At 38.8% G+C, this 22,183-nt stretch overlaps 1 protein-coding gene across 4 annotated transcripts in view; it reads left to right on the top strand.

The window, feature by feature from the left end:
• Positions 1-22,183, top strand: part of LOC131681410 (atrial natriuretic peptide receptor 1) — a 65,143-nt gene that overhangs the window by 30,010 nt on the left and 12,950 nt on the right. For all 4 annotated transcript variants that reach the window (XM_058962171.1, XM_058962174.1, XM_058962172.1 and 1 more), the window contains exons 5-7: positions 685-762; positions 963-1,239; positions 15,232-15,666. In XM_058962171.1, the coding sequence (XP_058818154.1) occupies positions 685-762; positions 963-1,239; positions 15,232-15,666 (790 nt within the window). The remainder of the gene's footprint in view (positions 1-684; positions 763-962; positions 1,240-15,231; positions 15,667-22,183) is intronic.

Below are 22,183 nucleotides of genomic sequence, written 5' to 3' on the forward strand. Positions count from 1 at the left end.
GTCGCTGCGGTGAAACGATCACTATCATCATTAAGTTGATTTTCCCGTCGTTTGAATTTTCTTTTCGTTTCACTTGCTACAGTGATTCTTCGTTTAGCGCGAGTGACTAAGGCAGTGTGAAAACGTAATGTTTAGTTTATTGACAACACAAAGCTTGAAAGACGGTTGATACAGTTTAGTGTTGAGATTGGAACTCACAACACAACGAGTGTATACGGCCGTACTATACAAGACATGACCGTTCATCATTTCGCACCGTTTAACACGCGACTGACTCATTGTACTAGCGTGTTATTTGTCTATTATTGTCGGGATTTCTGCAAAACACAGGAAAACACTGGATAGTAATAGAAAATGATTTCCACCCGCATTGTAAGCATTCCTATTGCTGATTGAGATTTTTTCCAATTTGAAGATGATACTATCGGGCAGGCAGAAAAAACTCTGCCAATTTTAATATAATTGACGGTAGTTTTGAATAAACTAGTTAAAAGTAAGCGACATATTTTTTTAACAAAAAAACGGGATCAGTCAGTCAGAATATCAGAAATTAGCATTAAATTATAACTGAACTAACCGAAATCAGTAGGATTTTACACATCTCGTGACCCTCTTTTATGTCGCAATACTAACAGTAAGTTTCTCATCTGCCACGTGCTGGCAATATTGATTTACCACATGCAGCCTCCGTCTGAAGGGGAACTTTCGGTGACATCCGGGATATTAGGTCGACTAAGTAACAAATGGAAAAACGAAAGTACGGTAGGTTCATTTCGGCTACATTCAATTCATATCCCTTTCCCGGCATCATTTCGTTCGCTTCCGTTCTGGGGATATTAGCATATGTACGATGGTATTTTTGTAACCCGTTCCAGTGTAGCTATTTCTGTTTTGATATATGCATGAATGTTGGTAAAAGCAAAACTGATGGTTTTTTTTGCCTCACACATTTATTTCACCAGGGAATCTTCAAGGACAAATCCAAGTACCAAACGTTGACTCGGATGTCCTACTGCCAGTGTCGGCTGAAGCTGGTGTTTTCCAGCATATTTCGGCAGTTTGGCTGGAGACACATTGCCCTGCTGTTAGACCGATCGGATCTGTTCTCACTGACGGTTGGCAAGAACCTCGAGTACGGACTGAAAGAGGAGGACCTGTTGACCTTCGTACGGGAGCTGGACGGAAACGATGAGGAGGATTTGGATAACTATCTACGTGATGCCAGCATGTACGCCAGAGGTGAGAATATAGTTGGTTTAGCTGAGCCATGTTTGCTTCAGGCAAATGATGCCACTTAAGACGTGATACTGCGGAAATATCTATCCCCGGTTGGAGGTGTGTTATTCGATACCAGAATTACTCGATTGCAGCTGTTGTAATCTGTATCCTCGTGCTCTTGGTTTCAGAGGTAAAATTGTGGCGCGAATTAAGAACCACTAAAAGGTCAAAATAAAGCAGTTTTAACGGTGGGAACATGTTGCATCGTTAACCTACATGTTTTTTTTTTGCTAAACTTAAGATAAGATACTATAATTGGAAAGCAGAAAATATATCTACTGAAATAAAGCTCTGCTAATTTGAAATTGGCACGCTTTCTATCGTTCTATATTAGATTAGCTTAGAATAAAATGTTACGATGGGATCCCGCAGTTTATGAGCCTCTTCTTTCTGTAAAAACAATACGGTGGTCCTAATCTAACAAAGACCAAAGAATTTTTTAATCATTCTAGATTAACCAATACTGCTTTCAGTGAAGTTGAAGAACGATTGATTTTTGAAAAGATTTCTGAAGACATATAGGCTCTATCTGTCATACTTTTCATTTTACAAAAAAAAAATTAAATCAATGTTTAGGGTGTTTCTTAGAAAAAAAGAATTTTATTGTTTAAACTTTTCCGGTATTAATTTAAAACTAAAGTAGTCTTCAGACAACTTTAAGATTGTTTGAGGGCGAATAATTTGTTTTATGGCACCTTTATGGTTTTATGAAAAGTTATTAGCACTTTTTCGTCAAAACTGTTTTGCCTTTCTCAATAGAAAGGTATTGCAATTGCTCTCAAACCCGACTTTTTAACGGAGGCCTGGAGGGCCGAGTGACATATACCATTCGATTCAGTTCGTCGAGTTCGGCAAATGTCTGTGTGTATGTATGTGTGTATGTATGTATGTGTGTGTATGTGTGTGTGTATGTGACCAAAAATGTCACTCATTTTTCTCAGAGATGGCTGAACCGATTTTGACAAACTTAGTCTCAAATGAAAGGTGCAACGTTCCCATAGGCTGCTATTGAATTTCTAATGGATCCGACCTCCGGTTCCGGAATTACAGGGTGATGAGTACGAACACGCAGAAAATGTCGATTTTAATAAATTCTGCAATGAATGTATAAAGGTGAATTTTTTTCCAAAATATGACCACAACGGCTTCGATTTGTAGTATTAGATCACTAACATCCATTCAAAGTCTATTTGGCCACATTGGCCACCATCCTCGGTTCCGGAAGCCCCGGCGGAAGTATCTAAATTCAGAATAACAGTCACATCGGTTTCTCGGAGATGGCTGGACCGATTCGACTAAACTTGGCCTGAAATGAAAGGTATTGCATCCCCGTAAATGGCTATTTAATTTCATCCCGATCCGACTTCCGGTTCCGGAGTTACAGGTTGTGGCGTGCGATCACATAGCAAATTGTGATTCAAACCGATACTCCGATGAAAGCAAAAAAGGTAAAAATTTCGCTAAAATGTTTCTCAATCAACTTCAATTTGCTGTTCTGGGTCACCGACGGCCAACCAAACTTTCGTTGACTACATTGACCACCATAGACGGTTCCGGAAGTGCCCGGGAAAAGCGGTCATCTTTCAAAATTTACGAACTCACATCAGTTTCCCGGAAATGGTTGGGCCGATTTTCACAAACTTAGTCTTAAATGATAGCTATAATATCCCCACAGATGTCTATAAAATTTCGTACGGATCGCTTATATGGGTCCGGAAATATAGACTAAACCGTCCGGTCACATATGAAATTCCCATATAAGCCGGAATTCAAAATTTTTTTTTCAGAGGGGGGACCCATGAAATTTCAGAAATCGAATTCGTATTTTTGATGCCAAACATCTTTAAAATGCATGAAACGTCGAGATTTTATGTTACCTCGAAAAAATTTTTTTTATGAAAATCGACTTTTTGGGACTTTGCCGATTTCGCACCTTTTTTCAGTTAAATATTACCGTAGCTGTTTTTTCTTTTACAAAATTTTAGAACTCGAATAATGATTTATTTTCCTGTATATAGTTGTCATGAGCTGTATAATAATAAAATGTAATATATGCATTTAAAAGCTTTTAATGAATATAAACAACGCACACATTCTCGTGATTCATGATTGAGAAAGGCACAATTGCACCGCTAGGTGGATTAAAATAGGTTTTTTTAATAACAATATTACGATTGGAGAAAACTAAAGATAATTTTTCAAGTAAATATATTATAGGTCGATTATGATATTTTTTAAGATCACAAATCAAGAGTGCTGATTCAAATGGTCCTTAGTGACAAATGTAAACAAACTGAGTTATTTGCAGCACAGCCTGTGATTACAACATAGCTAACGAATACCGAAAACCAGGATTCATTATACCCAGTATTTATCAAAATAACAAGCATTATATAAAAAGTCGCAGTTTTCATGATCATATTTCAAAATTTTGCACTTGAGACCTTTTAAATTGAAAGGACCTATGCGCGAAACATTTCAAAACCTCTGCAACTGTTCATAGGCGCCATGCAAAAACGACGCAAGATTCATTTCATTCTATGTTTTTCCCACTGCACATAGGTACCTAGTAAAAACGTCCTAAGCATCAAAATAAAAGAAATTATTTTCTTCTGTTCATGCGACTTATTTTCGAAGTTGAATTAGGAAAGTATAATAAATTAAATGATAATTGGAAAGCTTATTAATTCTAAAAGAACATGCCATTTGTTGGTTTTAACCACTTCCAGCCAATGGTTTGTTAATATAAACTAAAGTTTCCCGCGTTTTTTTCTGCAAGACTTCTGTTAAATCCAGTGCAACTATTTACCATAGTAATGAAGAACATTCGTATTCCGGTGCTCATTGTGTCGAAAACTTTGAAGAAATTCAATATTGATCGTAAGAGCTACCTTTGCTGAAAAAAGCCTTATATGCAGCGTCGTATGATTCTTAGGCCCGAAAAAAGACCTATGTGAAAGGTCCTATAATTTTCAAAAGGACGCATAATTCTAAACCCCTAAAAAACTACAATAGCACTAAATATTTCATGTTTTTAATATTATTTACCCAAAGAGCGTAGTCCTTAGACCATATTGGCATAATTGTTTCATCAAAACAGATATTTGTTCTCTAATAGGGATTTGTTTTAGGTCCATGAAACTTCAGCCTCGCTTTTCTCAGTTTGAGCTCAATGTTACTTAGGACCTTTTGAATAAGTACTCTTGAAATGAAGGGGCGGGCATAGCGTCTGTATACCCACTTCACCACTCTTTTTTTTCTTTCTGGATCTCATAGGAAAGTTTTGCCGTTGTGTTCACCTGCCTGATCGGAACTTTCTTCTGCAACCACTGCACTTTCCGCCATCGCGCGCGACTTGAACGGTTTTACGGGGAACTCACTTCGGATACCGCGAAATAAAAACTCGGAATCAATTTTGTGACCGACACCACCGATTACTTTTGACTATCTGAATTTATTATGTCCTTTGTTTACATTCGTTGTCTGTTTTATGCTACCGATTTAGCCGATTGACAGGGGGTTTGCGATCGCAGAATCTAATCGCAGAATCTTATCACAATGGGATTGAAGTGTGAATCTTATGGTTAATATTTTTACATTGCATTTGTTTCTAGTGTTAGTTTAGTTCACTTATTCTTAAATCTAGGTAAGTATATACAAAACATCAAATTTCATTTTCTTTTCAAGTTGCGGATTAAAGGTGAGTACTGAACATTACGGCAGCAAATGAAATTTTAAGGAATTCAATGGACATTAGCGGTGGAAGTTCGAGCTTCTTAGGGATGATTGAAGTTCAGCGGGATATGGAGATCTGGATTTATGTTGCCGGTACGCCTGTACCTTCTTACAGCTTCCAGGATGATTTTTTCGAGGTGCGTCGGGTCCCACTGCAGGATACTGTCCGGGAGTGATGTGCTGTAAAGGAGGAACCCACACGGCGAGGCTTGGTTCTTTACAGGTGAACCACGAACTGCCCGATACCCCCGAGATTGGGCCAGGATCTCGTCTGGCGATTCATTTCCCCGAGTAGGGGCCGGGAGCTCGTCCGGCGGCTCTGTACTCTGAGCAAGGGCCGGGATCTCGTTCGGCGGCTCTGTACTCTGAGCAAGCGCCGGGATCTCGTCCGGCGGCTTTGTTCCCGAGCAAGGGCCTTCATTTGGCGTTGTTGACGCAGGGCTGCTAGTTGGTGCGGGACTCTTTGCTATGATGGGTGGCGCAACTTGAACCGGAAGTAAGAAGGGCTTCGGGATGGCCCGTTGAACGATGCCGAAGGTCGACTTCACGGTGACGACACGAACAAGGCCGCCAGAGCCAGGATGAAAGTTGAGCACGCATCCCAAGGGCCATTTCAACGGCGGTGTTCTCTCATCTTCGAGAGCAACGATGGAACCAACGGCTAGGTTGTCCATGGCTTCTGAGCGAGATACTTCTTGTGTCAACAAGTCCAGAAGTGCTGAGTTAGCTGTTGTACTCGCTCCCATCGAGACAAGCTGGATTCAGGAACTTCACGGCAATCTGGATCAGGTACCACATTCAACGGACCAATCAGGAAATGTCCTGGGGTCAGAGCAAGAGTTTAGCATTGACTCGACCTGAACCAATGCGGTTTGCAGCTCGGATACGGTTAGGTGAGCGTTTCCGAGGATTTTGCTAAGAAGGTTCTTCACGGACTTAACGCAGGATTCCCAGATTCCACCGAATGTGGGAGAGCGAGGTGGGATGAAGTGGAACTGTATTCCGTTGTCTGCGCATTCGTTTGCTACTGCATCTTGGTGAACTTCTCGCTGTGCTCCAACGAAGTTCGCAAGCATTGTCACAGTAGGAATGCGCAGGTTTTCCTCTACGGTCGACGAATCTACGCAGGCTCGCCATGAATGTGCCAGTGGTCAGATCTGACACACGGTTCAAGTGCACGGCTTTGGTAGCCATACATACGTATACGGTGATGTAGGCTTTGAAGACTGGCGATCTTTTAGTTCGGAGTGACGTTCTCACGTACATTGGCCCAGCTAAGTCAACGCCAACATTCTGAAACGGATACCCTTGATTAACCCGAACAGATGGCAGGTCCCCCACCAACTGCTGCAACGGTTTGGGTTTGGCACGTACGCAGACCATGCAGCCGTGTACAATGTTGCGAACCCAGTTCCGTCCGCCGAGAGGCCAGAATCTTTGGCGCAACGAAGACAGCAGTGAGCTAGGACCGGCATGGAGCGGCTTGTGGTGTTCTCTCGTGGCGATCATCTCGGTGAGACGATGTTTGGGGAGGAAAATCGGTTGTCTTCCGTCGACAGATATTCCAGCATTGTGAAGCCGGTCGCCGACATAAATAATGCCGTGTACGAGTGTCAGGTGCTGATACCGTAGCTTGGATTTATGGTTTCAAGCTGACTTATCTCCTTGGCAAAGTGCTACTGTTGCGACGGACAAGGTTGAGCAGTGCGATAAACGTCAAGAACTGTCAACGAGCCGACAAGAATTGGTTGCTGATTCTTGCGGTGGAGGCAGTTATCAGCGAAACGTCGAAGAAGTGTGCCGATACGAAGTAGCTGACGAAGATTGGAATAGCGATCGACGACGTCTGACGGTTCTTCACTCACGACCGGAAGGGCAATAGTGTGTCGGGCCTCTGGTTGGTCTGAGTTTGGCTTCGCTACGACGACGTACTTCGCTGGCCAAGGAACGAATATTGGTTTCAGCCACTGCGGTCCATTCCACCACAATACACTGGCGAGGAGTTCATCGAGGTCCATTCCTCGGATGGGACATGATTCCAAACGGCGTGTGACGTGTGTGTGGATTTCGGCCAATCGGTTGGCTACAAACTTCTTCCATGTCGCTGGAGTTGCGGATATGCAGGTCAAGACGATGGAAGAATCGGTCCACAGATATGTGGTGGCGGTGATGTCGATACTGTCCTGAACTTATCTCAGTAGTCTGTACAGGAGCTCGCATAGCTCGAGGGGTGAAATAGTTTGAGTCTCCATCGGAGCGACCTAGAACTTGGAAATCAACAGGCGAACTGTACAACGGCCCACAGCAGGTATTGAGATAGATGTATGTGCCATATGTAAACTCCATCCCAGTCGAGATGAAGTTTCCAAAGACTCTGCAGCATGATTTTCGCCTTTGCAATGGTTGGTCCAATAAAACCTAATGGATCGAAAAGACTGCCGATCTAAGAGAGGATCGTTTGTTCAGAACAATTCGGCGTCTTGAACGAAAGAAAATCAGTCGACGGCTCCCAGTGGCGGCCAAGTGCAGTCACGGAGGACTCGTGGTCTAAATCGTGTAGTGTTTCCGTCCCTCGGAGCTCCAACGAAATGGTATCAAGAATAGCTTGAGATTCAGCATCGTCAGAACCGGACAGTAAATTGTCGACAAAAAAGCAAAAAAAAAAACTCTTTTTAAAGGGGTATGTCGGCATGTACATCTGTTCCCCTTTATTACTTGTTTTCTCTTGAGAGATATACATTTGGTAACTTCAACAAAGTTTCTCAAAAAAATTCTTCTACAAACTTTTCATAGACACCTTATCATAAAAAAAATAAATGTGTTGCGGCAGAGCGCAATCTGTGCACATGCCCCCGTCGAAATATCACCTGTGATAAAGTGCGCCAAATAAAATAAAGTTCAGCCACCGCCAGCGGCGGACGGTTGATCATCATCTAGTATTGTGTATTATTTTATACTTTCGTATCACAGTCCGTCTTTCGTTTCGCCAATTTGTGTTTCGTTCGATTGTGCTGATTGAATATCGGAAGGCAGGAATAGGTTCTACCGCTACGATCGATCAAAATGTTAAAGTTATTTTTTATTTGATTATATACCTCATTTTTTCATAAAATTCGCTACCATTAAATTAGAGTGCTCAGAAAATTAGGAAACCTTTCCCAAGACATCGAAGTGCTATAACTAATAGTTTTATCGCAAATATCTATGGCTGTTGTTTTTGATTTCGTCCCACTGTGCGCCGTGAGAGGAATAAAACACTAAATACCCGAAATTGGCAGAAGCTTTAGGCCGCCCTGTCATCCAGAGTCTATGGGATCAGCAAATAGGAGCACGATAAGTGGTAAAAACGAGTACTTAGGGACATTTATAAATTACGTAAAACTTTGGGGGGGGGGAGGTTAAGAGTAGCTTGCATGTTTTACTGAAGAAAATGGTTTCAGAAACTATAACTTAACGTACTACGTGTGCGGGAATAAAAACACTTATAACAAATTGTGGCACGCGTCAATTTTTGGCAGCTTTTGTGTTGCGTCAACTATGAGTGGTCCCATATTCAATGGTTGGTGATCTCTTGTGTCAGTAGTTGTTCTTAACAGCTCTTTCTGTTCTTAACCGTGCTTTTCTTTCTAGGGCTCATTCTAATTTGGTTTTCAAGGGGTTTTTATTAACTTATATGTCAAAATTTTTAGTTTAGAGATGCATTGTTTTTGATTCTATCATTCGATATGAATTTTTCCTGCAGGTGAAATTTAGGTTCTATTTTCCTACATACTGCGTTTTGTTCGACTTTGTTTGTCAATTGTTTGACGAATTTCGCGCCAACTCGATCAAATGTTTGCAGCACGCTTTCAGATTTTAATGAAACTTTCTGTACATGAGAACTTTGTCACAAAAAGCCACTTTGCATATTTTGTTTTTCCAACAATGATGAACTGTCTTTTCAAAAGGGTCAAAAGTATCAGTAACGAATTTGGTATAGTATCTCGGACTGGACTGGAACGAGGAATGCCTTCGGATTCGATTAACGGAGATCTGGTATTAGAACACTTATCGCACGATCAGACAGCATGTTTAATATCGCGATAACCTCCACCACAAGCGCAGAGAGCGCTCTCCACGACTCCAATACGCCGGAAATGGGAATTCTACGTATAATGATGGTTAATGACCCGAGATATCACCCGAATGAAGTAATGACCCTCATCCATCCTCTTGGACCAAGGTTTGTTGATACTTTCGGGATTCCTAAGCTTCCATCGCTCCACGAAATTTACCAGTTTTCGAGCGTCCTGTGAGAAGAAATAATTAAAAATTCGTTGGAGCTACGCGATCTTTCATAAATATCACCTTCCAATGACTAAATGTCCACCTTCTCAAACTAAGGTAATCTGCTATGATTTTTCAAATAAAGTACTCAAAAACTCCCATGTTTTCTCCAGGAAACACAAAGAGTGCTTTCCATGCTCCATCAAACGAAAAGTCTACTGTAACTGTAACGATGTGGGCATGGTCGTTGATAGGTAAATATAAAACCATCGTTTTTGTGGGGAGAATATTGGCAGCACAGCCTCTTTTATTATTGCACTCACCACTACTGTCATAATAATTAGCGAAAAAGCAATCATCATATGACACAGTCTACTTTCTACTTCTGCCCTAGTCAGACGTACAATCGAACCAAGTGAACAACAGCTAGCAACCTCTCGATCTAGTGTGCATTGTCTCGAGAACAAAGGAAACATCCAATTTATTCGTGCCGTCATGAGTAAAGTTGACGAAAAAAGTCTGCTCCGACCCAACACAGCGGTCGTTGACTTTAAATTCTGTTCAATACGATTGAGTTTTAGTGAAGTGGAATACCTGCTGAAGGTGAAGATGCAGCTTAGGCTCAAGGATGTTATGTATCTACAGTATCATCATCTTCGCAATGTAGTACTCATATCATTCAACACGTTAGCCAAAGCTGAACGTTTTGTTTTGCTGAACAACTTGAAGCACGTGGCTGAAAGTGATAAAGTTGGAATTAAGATTCCCGTGTATATAGAAAAAGACTATGTAGATGTAAAGTTACATGACCTATCACCACGCACCCCTCCTAATCTAGTTGCAGAATACATGTCGCGATACGGAGAAGTAGAATCCGTTACACCTGATACGTGGAGAAATTTCTTCCCGGGTACACCTAACGGTGTTCTTGTGGTGAGGATGCGGATCGAAAGACCTATCCCCTCCCACTTGACTATAAAACTTAAAACTCACGAAGCTACTATTAATCAAACTACATTATGCACTCACGAGGGGCAAACTCCTACGTGCAAGTATTGTAATCAGCCAGCACACCACGGACAACCTTGCGCGGAAGATACAGAGGAGAATTCATCACTACCGATTCCCAACGAATCCACGGAAAACCAACCCAAAAAAGAGTTTTCAATACCAATACCTGAACCACAAACGGTTGCAAAATTTGTGGCAGCTGTTCAGTCTATATTGACAACTGCAAAAGCAGCATCCAGCGCCCCAAATACCACTGTAAGCAATATCGGCGAAGAAGATAAAAATAATGACGATGGATTTACACTGGTCACCCGTAAGGGTAATAAGCAGGAAAGAACATCTGAGCACCAAGACAACGATAGAAGAGAATTAAATGATCCCCATGACGCAGTAGGCGAGCCGCGAAAGAAGGTCTCCGCTCGCAATAAAAAGTTGCGCGCACGAGATCCAACGGGTAATCAATAATATTTGCTTTTATTTTTAATTTTCACATATTGTTAACATATAAAAGATCCACGGCTCCGTTTAGCTACCGCTATGAGCCGTGTCAAATAAACGAAATATATATATATATATATATATATATATATATATATATATATATATATATATATATATATATATATATATATATATATATATATATATATATATATATATATATATATATATATATATATATATATATATATATATAAAAATCATCATATGACGAACGTTTTGTGTATTCCAATCACAAGATGAATCGAATACACAACGTGGGCCCTAGCCACCAGACGAAACCTTGTTTCTCTGATGATCCGTCCGTTAATCCATCGACGGACCGGTGCCAATAATCGTGTTTTTCAGCCTTTATCAAGTTTTCATTTGCATTTGTAGCGTCGCGTATATTGGGAAAAATTCGGGCGATCCGACCTTCAAAACTCCCTTTCACATACAATTCTAAGTAATCTCTGCTCACTACTCACTAGGAGACTGTACACGGTTGTTCGCGTCGGGTACTCGTTTCGTCTAACCTTTAATCGTAGTGCAAATGCATTGTGTAAAGCATGAGGGAAAATGTCGGGACTGAAATATAGGGACATTTGGGGTGTCTGATGTCCCATGTGGAAATTCCTGCTAGTTTCCAAGATTACCGAGACCAGGAACCACTTACTTCGGTTTTGTAACAGTACCCTTCAAGGTACACTCTCAAGCCTTTACGAGGAGGTTTGGTAGAGAAAACTGATTTTCTTCTTTCGGAAATGTATAGGCACATTAAAAGATGTCCCCACAATGGGATGGTCAGACTCTCGCTCTTTAGTGTACAAGGAAACGTAAAAATTAGTCGTTGTCGGTGGCGTAGCGTTTTTTTGTATTTATTATTGAAGCGTTCCTTAAAAGAATGTTTCATTTTGTTCCCATATAATTTATATGCGGGATATGTCGAGAGATCATGCTGAGTCTCTCCCCAGCCGGAAAACTTTTCATGATTCTCTCCGCATTTTCCACGGCGTGCCTTGTTTCAACCATAAATCGCTGTAGGTTCAATTGATTGCAACGACGGCAAACAGGTAGACCCGCGCAAAAGATCAAAGTTTGGAAGAGCAGATTCGGCGAAGGGTTCGAAATGAGGCTGATGGAAGATAAGTTATTTTCATATGCTCCTTGATTATTCCTAAACGTAATTACTTGCGAACCAAAATTGGGAGCGAACCCCACACTTCGCAATTAAGGCCTTTGTTGGAGATTACACCATCAATCTCTACTTCCCGGGTAGGTACATAGACAAGGTACTTCTTCGTACACGGCTAAGTGGTATTTAGGTAAATCGCGCATTTATCGATGATGTTAAATGGCTTATCTTTGCCCTCATTCAAGTTTGTTATGAATATATACCAAATTCGTTACTGATACTTTTTGCATGTATCAGGTACCTAGCAGTTGGAAAATTGGATTCTGAGATGATTATGACTTTCATTGTTTTAGTTTTCGATAAAAATACGCTGCAGAAAAATTCAGTTTGAGCAAGGAAAAGTTTTTTTCAAACAACTTTTTTTCCTTGAAAGTGCCCAACTTTAATTTTTGACGGTAGGAGGGAACATAATTATCTATCTTGGAACAAAATTTCATCTAAATCAAAGATGGGTTTTTTTGTAAATCGACTTTAATTTTTTTAAATTGATTTTTTTCAGTATAGGAGTCGATGAAGAATTTTTTCAATATTTTTTTTTGAATTTGACTAATTTTGTAAAAATAAATCCTGCAACATTTTTTTGTAGGATTTGTCATTTTTAGACTATAGCCATTTGAATAAAATTGGTAAAAAAAAGTTTGACCCTTTTCAAAAGACAGTGTAGATCATTTTTGGGAAAATCAAGTATGCAATGTAGCTTTTTGTAACAAAGTCTTCATGTACAGAAAGTGTCATTAAAATCTGAGAGGGTGCTGCCAACTCTGAATACGATTTAGCGCGAAATTCGTCTATTATGTATCCTTATTGATAGGTCATCATACTGTTTTTTTTCGTTCGATTCCTAGCGTTTTATTCTCTTATCATTGTTTTGAGTGATTTATGAATGTTTCTTCAATTTTGTAATTGAATACTTCTAACGCACAGTGTTTTAAAATGCTTTCGTGTTCAAAATAATAGCTTCTAATCCGTTAACTTTAGGAGTATAGTTTGTTCGAAGAAGTTCTCGCCTTTATGATTGTGCGTCTACAGGATTATATTGTTCTGTGATTAATTCACCTATAAGTGATATACGATATTTATTTCCAGGACTAAATAAGATAGAAACTTTGTGTTTTCGGTAAAGCTGTAGAAAGTATTACTTAAAATTAGTTTTTTCATGATAACTTTTTTAGTTATTCTCCTAAGTTCTTGGCATCTTCAAAAAGTTGTTTGCGGTGTCGAATCACATATTTTTGCTGAACAAAGTAACCTCCTATGTGTTGTATTTAAAAAGATATTTCAAGTTTTGCGATGTTTTAGTGTGATCTTAAATGTCCCGTTAAGAAGCAAACAACATCATAAGATAACAACGTTTGTTACACTAACATTCCTTCTCTTACCCTATTACTGTAAGGACGTGGCCGGCGCCGTTATTGGCATTTCAAAGTATAGAACTCTCGAAACGTGCACATTGGGGATGGATAGCTACTCCCAAGCCCCATTCGTTGATTCTCTGTGCAATTTCACTTGTTCTGGTCAATCACGAAGTAGCAACTGGGAATTGCCGTAATGTCATCATGCTCATGCTCAAAAGTGCGAAATGCGCGGTGACTCATTTATAATAAATTGCCTGTTTGTAAGAAATTCAGTTCGTATTTTGTTGTCGTAAAACAATAATAGTTTCGATAGGGGGAAGTGGCGTAATTCCGACCGTTGCACAGAGGAGTAAATAGAACAAATTCCTGGCCGATAACCAAAATATTTTTTTTCTCGATTTTTAGTTTCGTTATATTTTTTTACATACCTGGAAGCCTACTGAATAACGTGGTAAAATTAGGAGTTTGTGGAAAATTGTTAAAGAATTTTTGCATGGATGCAAAATGGTGATATTTTAAGGGGTGTAGTTATATATCCAGCAATATCGCTTTCTAGTGATGATGACTGTATTAAATAAGACAATATTATTACAAACGTAGTTGAACACAACTTTTTTTACAACTTAAGCCTAAAATTAACTGAAAATAGTGTTACTGTGCATTGCACCAACTGTCAAAAATACGTTTTTTAAACATTTTATTCCAAACTTGAATGAAAAATGAATGAAATTTTTACTAATTTGAGGTACACCGAAATACTGTAGGGCCAAATACTATATTTGGAAAAATCTATCCCTATGCAAACCTACATAGTCGTCTCTTCCCCTCTCCCTTTTTCACTGATTATTTGTTTATACAACTAGAAAAACAAATGTATTCATAAAGATTTCCTCGAAATTACTACTATTCGAAAGGATATAGAAAATTGACCAAAATCCAATTGTTCCAAAATCTAGTTATTGTCTATTTATATTTCATATTAAGGCATAATAACAGCAATAGCAGCAGAAAATAATTTTGGCCAGGATTCGACCCCAGGTACTCCTCTGTGCGTTGGCCAATTCGGACCCCCAGCTGTTTCTCAGCTATGGTAATGTTATGAAAAGCGTATATATCATTTTCATGGTTGTCATGTAGTTCCGTTCTATCTCACAAAATGTTAAGCTTCTCAGTTTTCCTGTGCGAGCGCTAGGGACGAGCGCTTTTTTTGAAAAATATATAAGCCAAAAAACAAGCTTTTACTTTTGATTGTAAATTTTTCTACAAAGTTTTATATATCAAAGAGAACTTTTCATTTCACAATTTGAAATTTAGTGAAAATCAAATAGGAATAACTTATGCCTAAATAAGAATTCATTTCTATTGAAAAAAAAAATCGATAAGAAATGGTTGGTCCGAATTGGAGCAGGGTTGGGGTAATTCGGACCTTTCATGTACTTTTGTACAGAATCGTTTGTACATAATACGTTAAAAGATCAGAAAAAGTCGCTTAAAAAAATGTGCGCAATTGATCAGGCTTTCGGGGAAAAAATTTATTTGTGAATCGGTTGACAAGTTCCAGTTCTATAGCTTATAAACCCTTACTAGGTCCGAATTGGCTCAGTTCCCCCTATATTTGCATGTATTCAGCTTCAAATTCAACAATTCAACGACTATGGAATGGATTGAAACAGTTGATTGGTTCATTGACCAGTGAATCAGTGGTTTATTACAATCATAATCAACGCAGCAGGTATTAGTCACCAGTGGCGATAAACACCTATTACCGTTAACACATATTCGATGTAGGATGCAGCACTATAACGACAATAAATTGACCCATTTGACCCGAACGACAAATTTTCGGTACTATCTTGGAAACAGATTCTCACCCAGCTCGGTCTGTATTTGCTTTTCTTTCTCCTCCCCCAGTGATCATCCTATCCGTGCGAGGTAGTTTGGTTCGTAAATTCATGCTGTCCGCCCACCGTCTCGGGATGACCAGAGGGGAGTTTACCTTTCTAGACGTGGAAATCTTTCAGAGCTCCTACTGGGGCGACCACTACTGGGAGCTGGGCGACGAGGACGACCAAGCGGCGCGGAAAGCCTACGAAGCCCTGCTGCGTGTGTCATTGCTCCAGCCGACCAGTCCCTCGTATCAGTACTTTGCCGACAAGGTGAGACAACGTGCCAAAAGGGACTACAACTACACCTTCGTGGAGGACGAGGAGGTAAATTTCTTCATTGGTGCTTTTTTCGACGGAGTCTACCTGCTGGGAATGGCACTGAACGAAACGCTCAACGAGGGTGGAAATATTCGCGATGGAACGGCTATTACTCGGAAGATGTGGGGCAGAAGTTTCGATGGTAAGTTTGCTACATAAACTAAACGATGGTAATGAGAGTTATGTTCCTTTAGTTTACTAGGAAAGTTCAAAAATAGAAAAACCACAAAATTACCGTATTGAAGATTCTTATTTACTATTTCAGCCTACCGCTTCTTACACACAAGTTTCTATTTGAACGTTTTCTTTTTAATCTTAAATTAGAGTGTTTGGAATTTTTTCGCAAATTTTCTACCAGGTTATTATGATGGTTGTTATTGTTTCAAAAATTTGCTTTTCGATTCATCACACGATTAAAAGGATAATGGACTGTACACTAAGGGGATATTCATAAATCACGTGTACAATTTAGGGGAGAGTTGAGAGTACGAAAATGTCCGCGCTTGTCCACAGAGAAGAGGGTGGGGGTACAAGAATTTCCAGCGTGTAGCGATTGGACATGAGCCGAGACACCACACGAATGAAATCCCGACCCAAATCTATCCCTTTGAACCAAGGTCTCGTCGATACCTTAGGAATTATCGAATGTAGCCAACTTCCTAGTTCACCACCCAAGTAACAATCCAAATGCTAATTGGTTTTATTTAGGTTTTATGGTAGTTTTATCAAGGCATTGCATAGTGAATCTGGTTTTAACATTGCTTATGAAAAGGACATTTAATTTTATATGCTTGACGGGGTTTAAGAGTGCTTCAAGAACTACATTTTTCATAAGAGTAATTAGTCTTATGAGCAGTTTTAAGAGAATTTTGAGCCCCTTCTTCAGACATCGCTTTCCAACCTCCTTAAAACCAAAAGATAGCTTTATGACATTCTTGTTGAAGCATAACGTATCTTAAGAATGCTACCATAAAATTTCCTTAAAGCTTTAAACGAAGTGAAAATACTCTTGCATAAGAGCGTTCTATAATAAACAAACAAACTGTAACGACTGACGGGATATGTGACGCATCCCAACGGAGAAGACGTGACATGTACCTCAATCATGTATAAACAACAAACTCGATAATTATAAATTAATAATTTAACTTTGCAAATCTGTAGGTGCTGCACATATAGCGAGATGTCGTTAGTTGTTCATATAGCTCTATTTAACATGCGTTGTTGAAATAAATCAACATTTTTAGATGGAATTGTGATTACCATAATAACTAATCATAGGCATTTTTATTTCAACATTGACATTTTCAATGTTAAATAGACTGGATTTATGGCGATCTTCCATCTAACCTTTCTGTCTTGAAAAATTACTATTAGTTTTATTCGAGTCCAACAGCTCTTCTTCAAGTGTATCATAAATAAAAATGAATTTATCGCGATCTTGACAAAATTCCTATTACTCTTGAGCAAGAATTATTAGTTTTAATAAGATCTTATGACGGTTGCAGTTAAATCCAATGACAAGTAATGGCGTCGTGGATAATTTTGACCGCTTCGAAATGGTAGCCATTAGCATAAGACTCAAAATAATAACTTTTTTTCATATACTGAACTGATTCTCACTGATTGAAATACATTTCTGAACTAGAAAAATGTTTATTCACGCGTTTAATCCAAAATATGACAATTATGAACAATTACACATGCTATTGAATTTTCGAAACGATTTAATATTTCCTATAAAAATCAATGTTTTAAAGATTTTATTTATTTTTTTTATTTATTTATTTCGTCAATCGATGTAGACTGGTATAGTTACAGTAATGTTTACATTTTTCTTATTTACTAAAATATATATATATACGTAATTTTATTATAAATAAAACAATTTCAGCTTTTACAGAATCATTTTCTTATGCGTTAGAATTTCTTTTATGTATAAAATATTGTGTGAGTTTTAGTTTGGACATTGTAAAATCAATTGATTCGCAATAGCGGTTATAAACAGCCATCATTCGATTTATAGGGCCATATTTTGCATAATTTGTGCGATATGGAGTTATTGAGAATATGCTTCGGTTTCGTAGCTGTCGAGAAGGTGCATAAAAGTTCAATTTGGATAAAATTTCGGATGAATCAATACGATGCGAGACGATATTATTAATGAACGAAAGCATTGCAAATTCACGACGTTCCTTCAATGTTTGTATATTGATAAGCATGCAGCGTGCTTCATAAGATGGCAGAGGAAATGCTATCCAACCTAGTTTACGAAGGGCAAATAATATGAATTGTTTTTGTATAGATTCTATTCGTTCTTCATGTGTGCTTGAAAAAGGGCACCAAACGATGCTGCAATATTCCAATATCGACCTAACATAAGCAATATATAATGTTTTGATTGTATACGGATCTACAAAATGATAACTAAAGCGTTTTATAAAACTGAGCATGTTGTTAGCTTTGTGAATAATTGTGTTATAATGATCAATAAAATTTAACTTGGAATCTAATATAACGCCTAAATCCCTAATTCTTTCACATTTTGCTACAGTCTGTCTTCCTAAGGTAATCACAACATTCGGTGTTTGTCGTTTTCGACTAAAAGTGATTGAATTGCATTTTTTCACGTTTAGCTGTAGGAGGCTTTTTTGACACCACGTGTGGAAAACTAGAATTTCGTTTTGGAATGTATCAATATCCTCGGCATTTCTTATCTCCAAGTAAAGTTTCATGTCATCGGCATAGATTAGTACTTTCAGTTTTTTGAGAAGGAAGGAAATATCGTTCACATATAAAATAAACAATAGAGGTCCTAAATGAGAGCCTTGTGGAACTCCTGAGGTGACTTCAATTGGATTAGATTGCTTTCCTTTGAATTTGATTATTTGCTGGCGGTTGGATAGATATGATTCTAACCACGTACGCAGCTCAGGCTCAATTCCCATCTTTTTTAATTTATAAAGTAACATTGGGATGTCGATTCGATCAAATGCTTTACTAAAGTCTGTGTAGAGTGCTTCCACGTAGTTTCCATTGTCCATTGCAATCAGTGAATAGTTAATAAATTCTAGTAAATTTGTTGAGGTCGAACGACCTTTGAAGAAGCCATGTTGGAGGTTAGTAATTCTGTTTTTTATTTGAAGAAATATTTTTTCGTTAATGATTGATTCAAAAAGTTTCGGAATGCTGGAGATTATGGCTATTCCACGATAATTGCGAACGTCAGATTTTTTCCCAGATTTATATATAGGTACTAAGAAAGAACTCTTCCATGTTTTGGGGAACTCTCCAGATTGTAAAGACATATTAAAGAGCCAGAACAATGGAGTTGTAAGCTCGGTTGCTAGGTTTTTCATAAATAATGGTGGAATTCCATCAGGGCCAGCACCTTTTGATGAATCCAAATGGTTTAGAGCATTGAAAATGTCCTCCACTATGACATGACTGACACCAATATCCATAGGAAAATCTGGAAGAAAAGCAAAATAATCGCGATCGCGGTCTTGTTCAGAAAAAGTTGTATATATTTCTTGGAAGAATGTTGCAAATAGGTTGCAGATTTCTTTCGGGCTATTATGTACATTGTCATCCAAGTGCATTGTTGATGGGAAATTGTCTGATTTTAATTTAGTTTTGACGTAGTTAAAAAAATTCTTTGGACTGGATTTAATCTGCTGTTCAGTTTTGGAGTTGTAATCCGCAAGTGCAGAATCTATGGCAATATTTAGTTTATCGCAAATGTCGAGATATTGTTCCAAGTGCTCGTTATTTTGATTTTTCTTGTATAGCTTGTGGGCTTTTTGTTTCCTATTTTTCAGATTTTTAATTTGCCTATTGTACCAAATAGGATGCTTCGAGCTACCGTGTCGTCTTTTCTTCTTAATGGGCACCTCTTCATGAATAATTTCGAAAATTATTTTGTAAAATACGTCCAGGGCGGTTTCAATATTCGCTTCATTCCTAAGAGTATTTTGCCAGTCGACATTACCTACCTTCCGTCTGATATTGTCATAATTAGCTTTATGGTATTCAAAGACTTCCTCAAAGTCATAGACGTTGGGTTCTTGATTTTTATGGATGAACAAAGAAAATTCAATAGCAGTATGAAAAGCTTCATTTTTCCACAAAGGAGCCAAAGATTCAGATACACAGAAATCATCCTGAGTGTTTGTAAATAAAAGGTCAAGATAGCAATTCTGTTGATTTTTTACATGATTTATTTGATTTAATCCTATGCTAGCAGTTTTGTCGAAGATGAAATTCAATGTTTCGTTTTCTCCTACGACTGGGATTAGAATATTTTCATTTTCAGAATCCGCAATAAAATCGGCATTGCGCTGGTTAAAGTCTCCGTAAATGTGAACTTTGACCTCGACCGGAAGTTCAAATAAAATTTGTTCAGCAATTTTGAAAAAGGCTTCATACGATGATATATTAGCATGCTCTGGTGGGAAATATACAGAGGCAAAAACATGTATTTCACCTGAAATGTTCGCTTTAACCCACACATGTTCAAATTCTTTAAACTTCACTGTGGGAAGAATTTCAGAATTAAATTGAGCCGAAACGCCTATAAGAACTCCTCCACCAGACTTCTTTTGAGATTCTAAAAGATTTCGGTCGTCTCTGAATACGTTAAAGCCACTACCAAAAATTTCCTCACTTTTTATGCTATCGTTCCAACTTGTTTCAGTGCCTAAAATAACAGAATAAGAGGAGCTCAATACATTACTATAGATTTTGCGCTCTGCATACGATTAAAATTTTGACAATATATCAAAGTTTCTGAAAGCGTTTCTGATAAAGTTAATGGCAATTTGTCATACTTAGAAATATCATGCAAAACTAATGATCCGTTTTCATCCGTAACCGGTTCGTCATGGTCTGCCTCTGAAGAGTGCGTTAGGTTGGACGAAAACACGAATGCTCACAGGAACAAGCTGAACAGCGCTGAGAAAAGGAATTCGTCAGGACGGGGGTTACAAACCTATCTGGTGCGAAAGTTGAGTTAAATTGATGTACAACCGGGTATGGATTCAGTGTTTCACCACGTTGAAACCTGATACCACGCTGATTTTCAAACGGAGGCCTAGAGAATTGCACCCTTGCCGCCGCAAGTAGATCCTTATCCCGGGGAAGAGAGTTGCCAGCTGTTGGACGACCGCATTGCGTATTGTTGTTGTTGTTGCGATTATTGCTGCTATTGTTGTTGCGATTGTTGTTACGATTATTGTTGCTATTGTTGTTGCTATTGTTGTTGTCATTGAGGTTATAGTTATAATAACTGCTTCTGGATATCTGATGTTTATTTGTCTCATTAGTATTACGGCTACGTTGGTGTCTGTTTTTATTGCGATCATTTATTACCCGATGCAACTGCTTTTTATTAGCTTTTCTTCGTGTCATCGCCCTATCTTTCATCTTTTGCTGTTGAATTCTACGCTGATTACGTGTGTCGTACTCCGTCCAGTCAGAGCGCCACACTTTCTTCGAACCCAAAAAGCGCCACCCTTCAGTGGCTTCGGCAGTGGAACGGTGACCTGAGTCACCCGATTTTGTTGATTGGGCATTTAATTCGTCCATCAAGCTGGGGCCCGCTGGTGGCAAACAAGCATCGCGTATACTGCTATCCAAAGTGTTAATTGAGCCGGCAAGAGATTGTACTTCTTTGAGAATGTCACTGCCAACTGAATTTGTTATAATTTTCACTTCGTCTAAAACTTCACGTGTAGGACGCGATTCACTCAGGTAGTGTTCATTACAATGAGCTGCCATATCTATGGTAAGGGTGCTCAAGTTCTGAAATTCGCTGCAGATTTTTTTCAATTCTCTGGTCAAATCGGCAGTGAGATCATTTACATACTCTTCAATGTGTTTTTTTGTGGATCCCATAGATATGTTGAATAGTGATGTGATATGGTTTTTCAGCGTGACCAGCTCATCGGCCTTATTAAAAGAATTACTGGCAATGGCCTGCGATAGTGCCGATACAGCATTTGCCACTTGCGACGATGTGTTTATGTTCACATTCGCCACTGATTCTTTAAGCTGCAGCTCAACATTTTCGAATAAGTCAACAATTGAATTGAACTTTTTTATGTCGGCTGCTATTTGTAAGTTGCAGTCCGTTTGCGTAGTTATAGATTCAAATAATTTTTCCTGTTGGTACAGCACTTTTCGTGTGTCTATGCCTACCTTTAGATTATGCTGGCAATCTGCACACAGGGGAATCATGAAGTGCGAGATAAATTCTTCTTGATTTCGCTGGACTCCTACACAAGCTGCATGATAACATTTTCTGCAGAATTCACACTGCCACAAGAAACGATCATCGCTGATATTACAAGATGTCACACTGCAGCTCATTATGATAACCGTTGTTTAATAGGATTGAACACACGCGCGACGGTAGAAAGATAAATAAATAACAATTAACTGCGGACCGTAAAAACACGTCTATACTCAAAGGCGTTCGATTACCAGTTACCAGATTGTTAGACGGCGCGTTGAATTTTTCGAACTTTTATATTGCATATTATCGGAAAACTGGCAATCGCATGCAAATTTCTTCAATTATAAGCTTAAAAAGCTGGCCAGTGGCCACTTATATTATCGATTTTTATTTGTATCCATTTTGGTAATGGAACATCATATGA

The sequence above is a fragment of the Topomyia yanbarensis genome, chromosome 2, assembly GCF_030247195.1.
Source record: "Topomyia yanbarensis strain Yona2022 chromosome 2, ASM3024719v1, whole genome shotgun sequence".
Taxonomy (NCBI): Eukaryota; Metazoa; Arthropoda; class Insecta; order Diptera; family Culicidae; genus Topomyia; species Topomyia yanbarensis.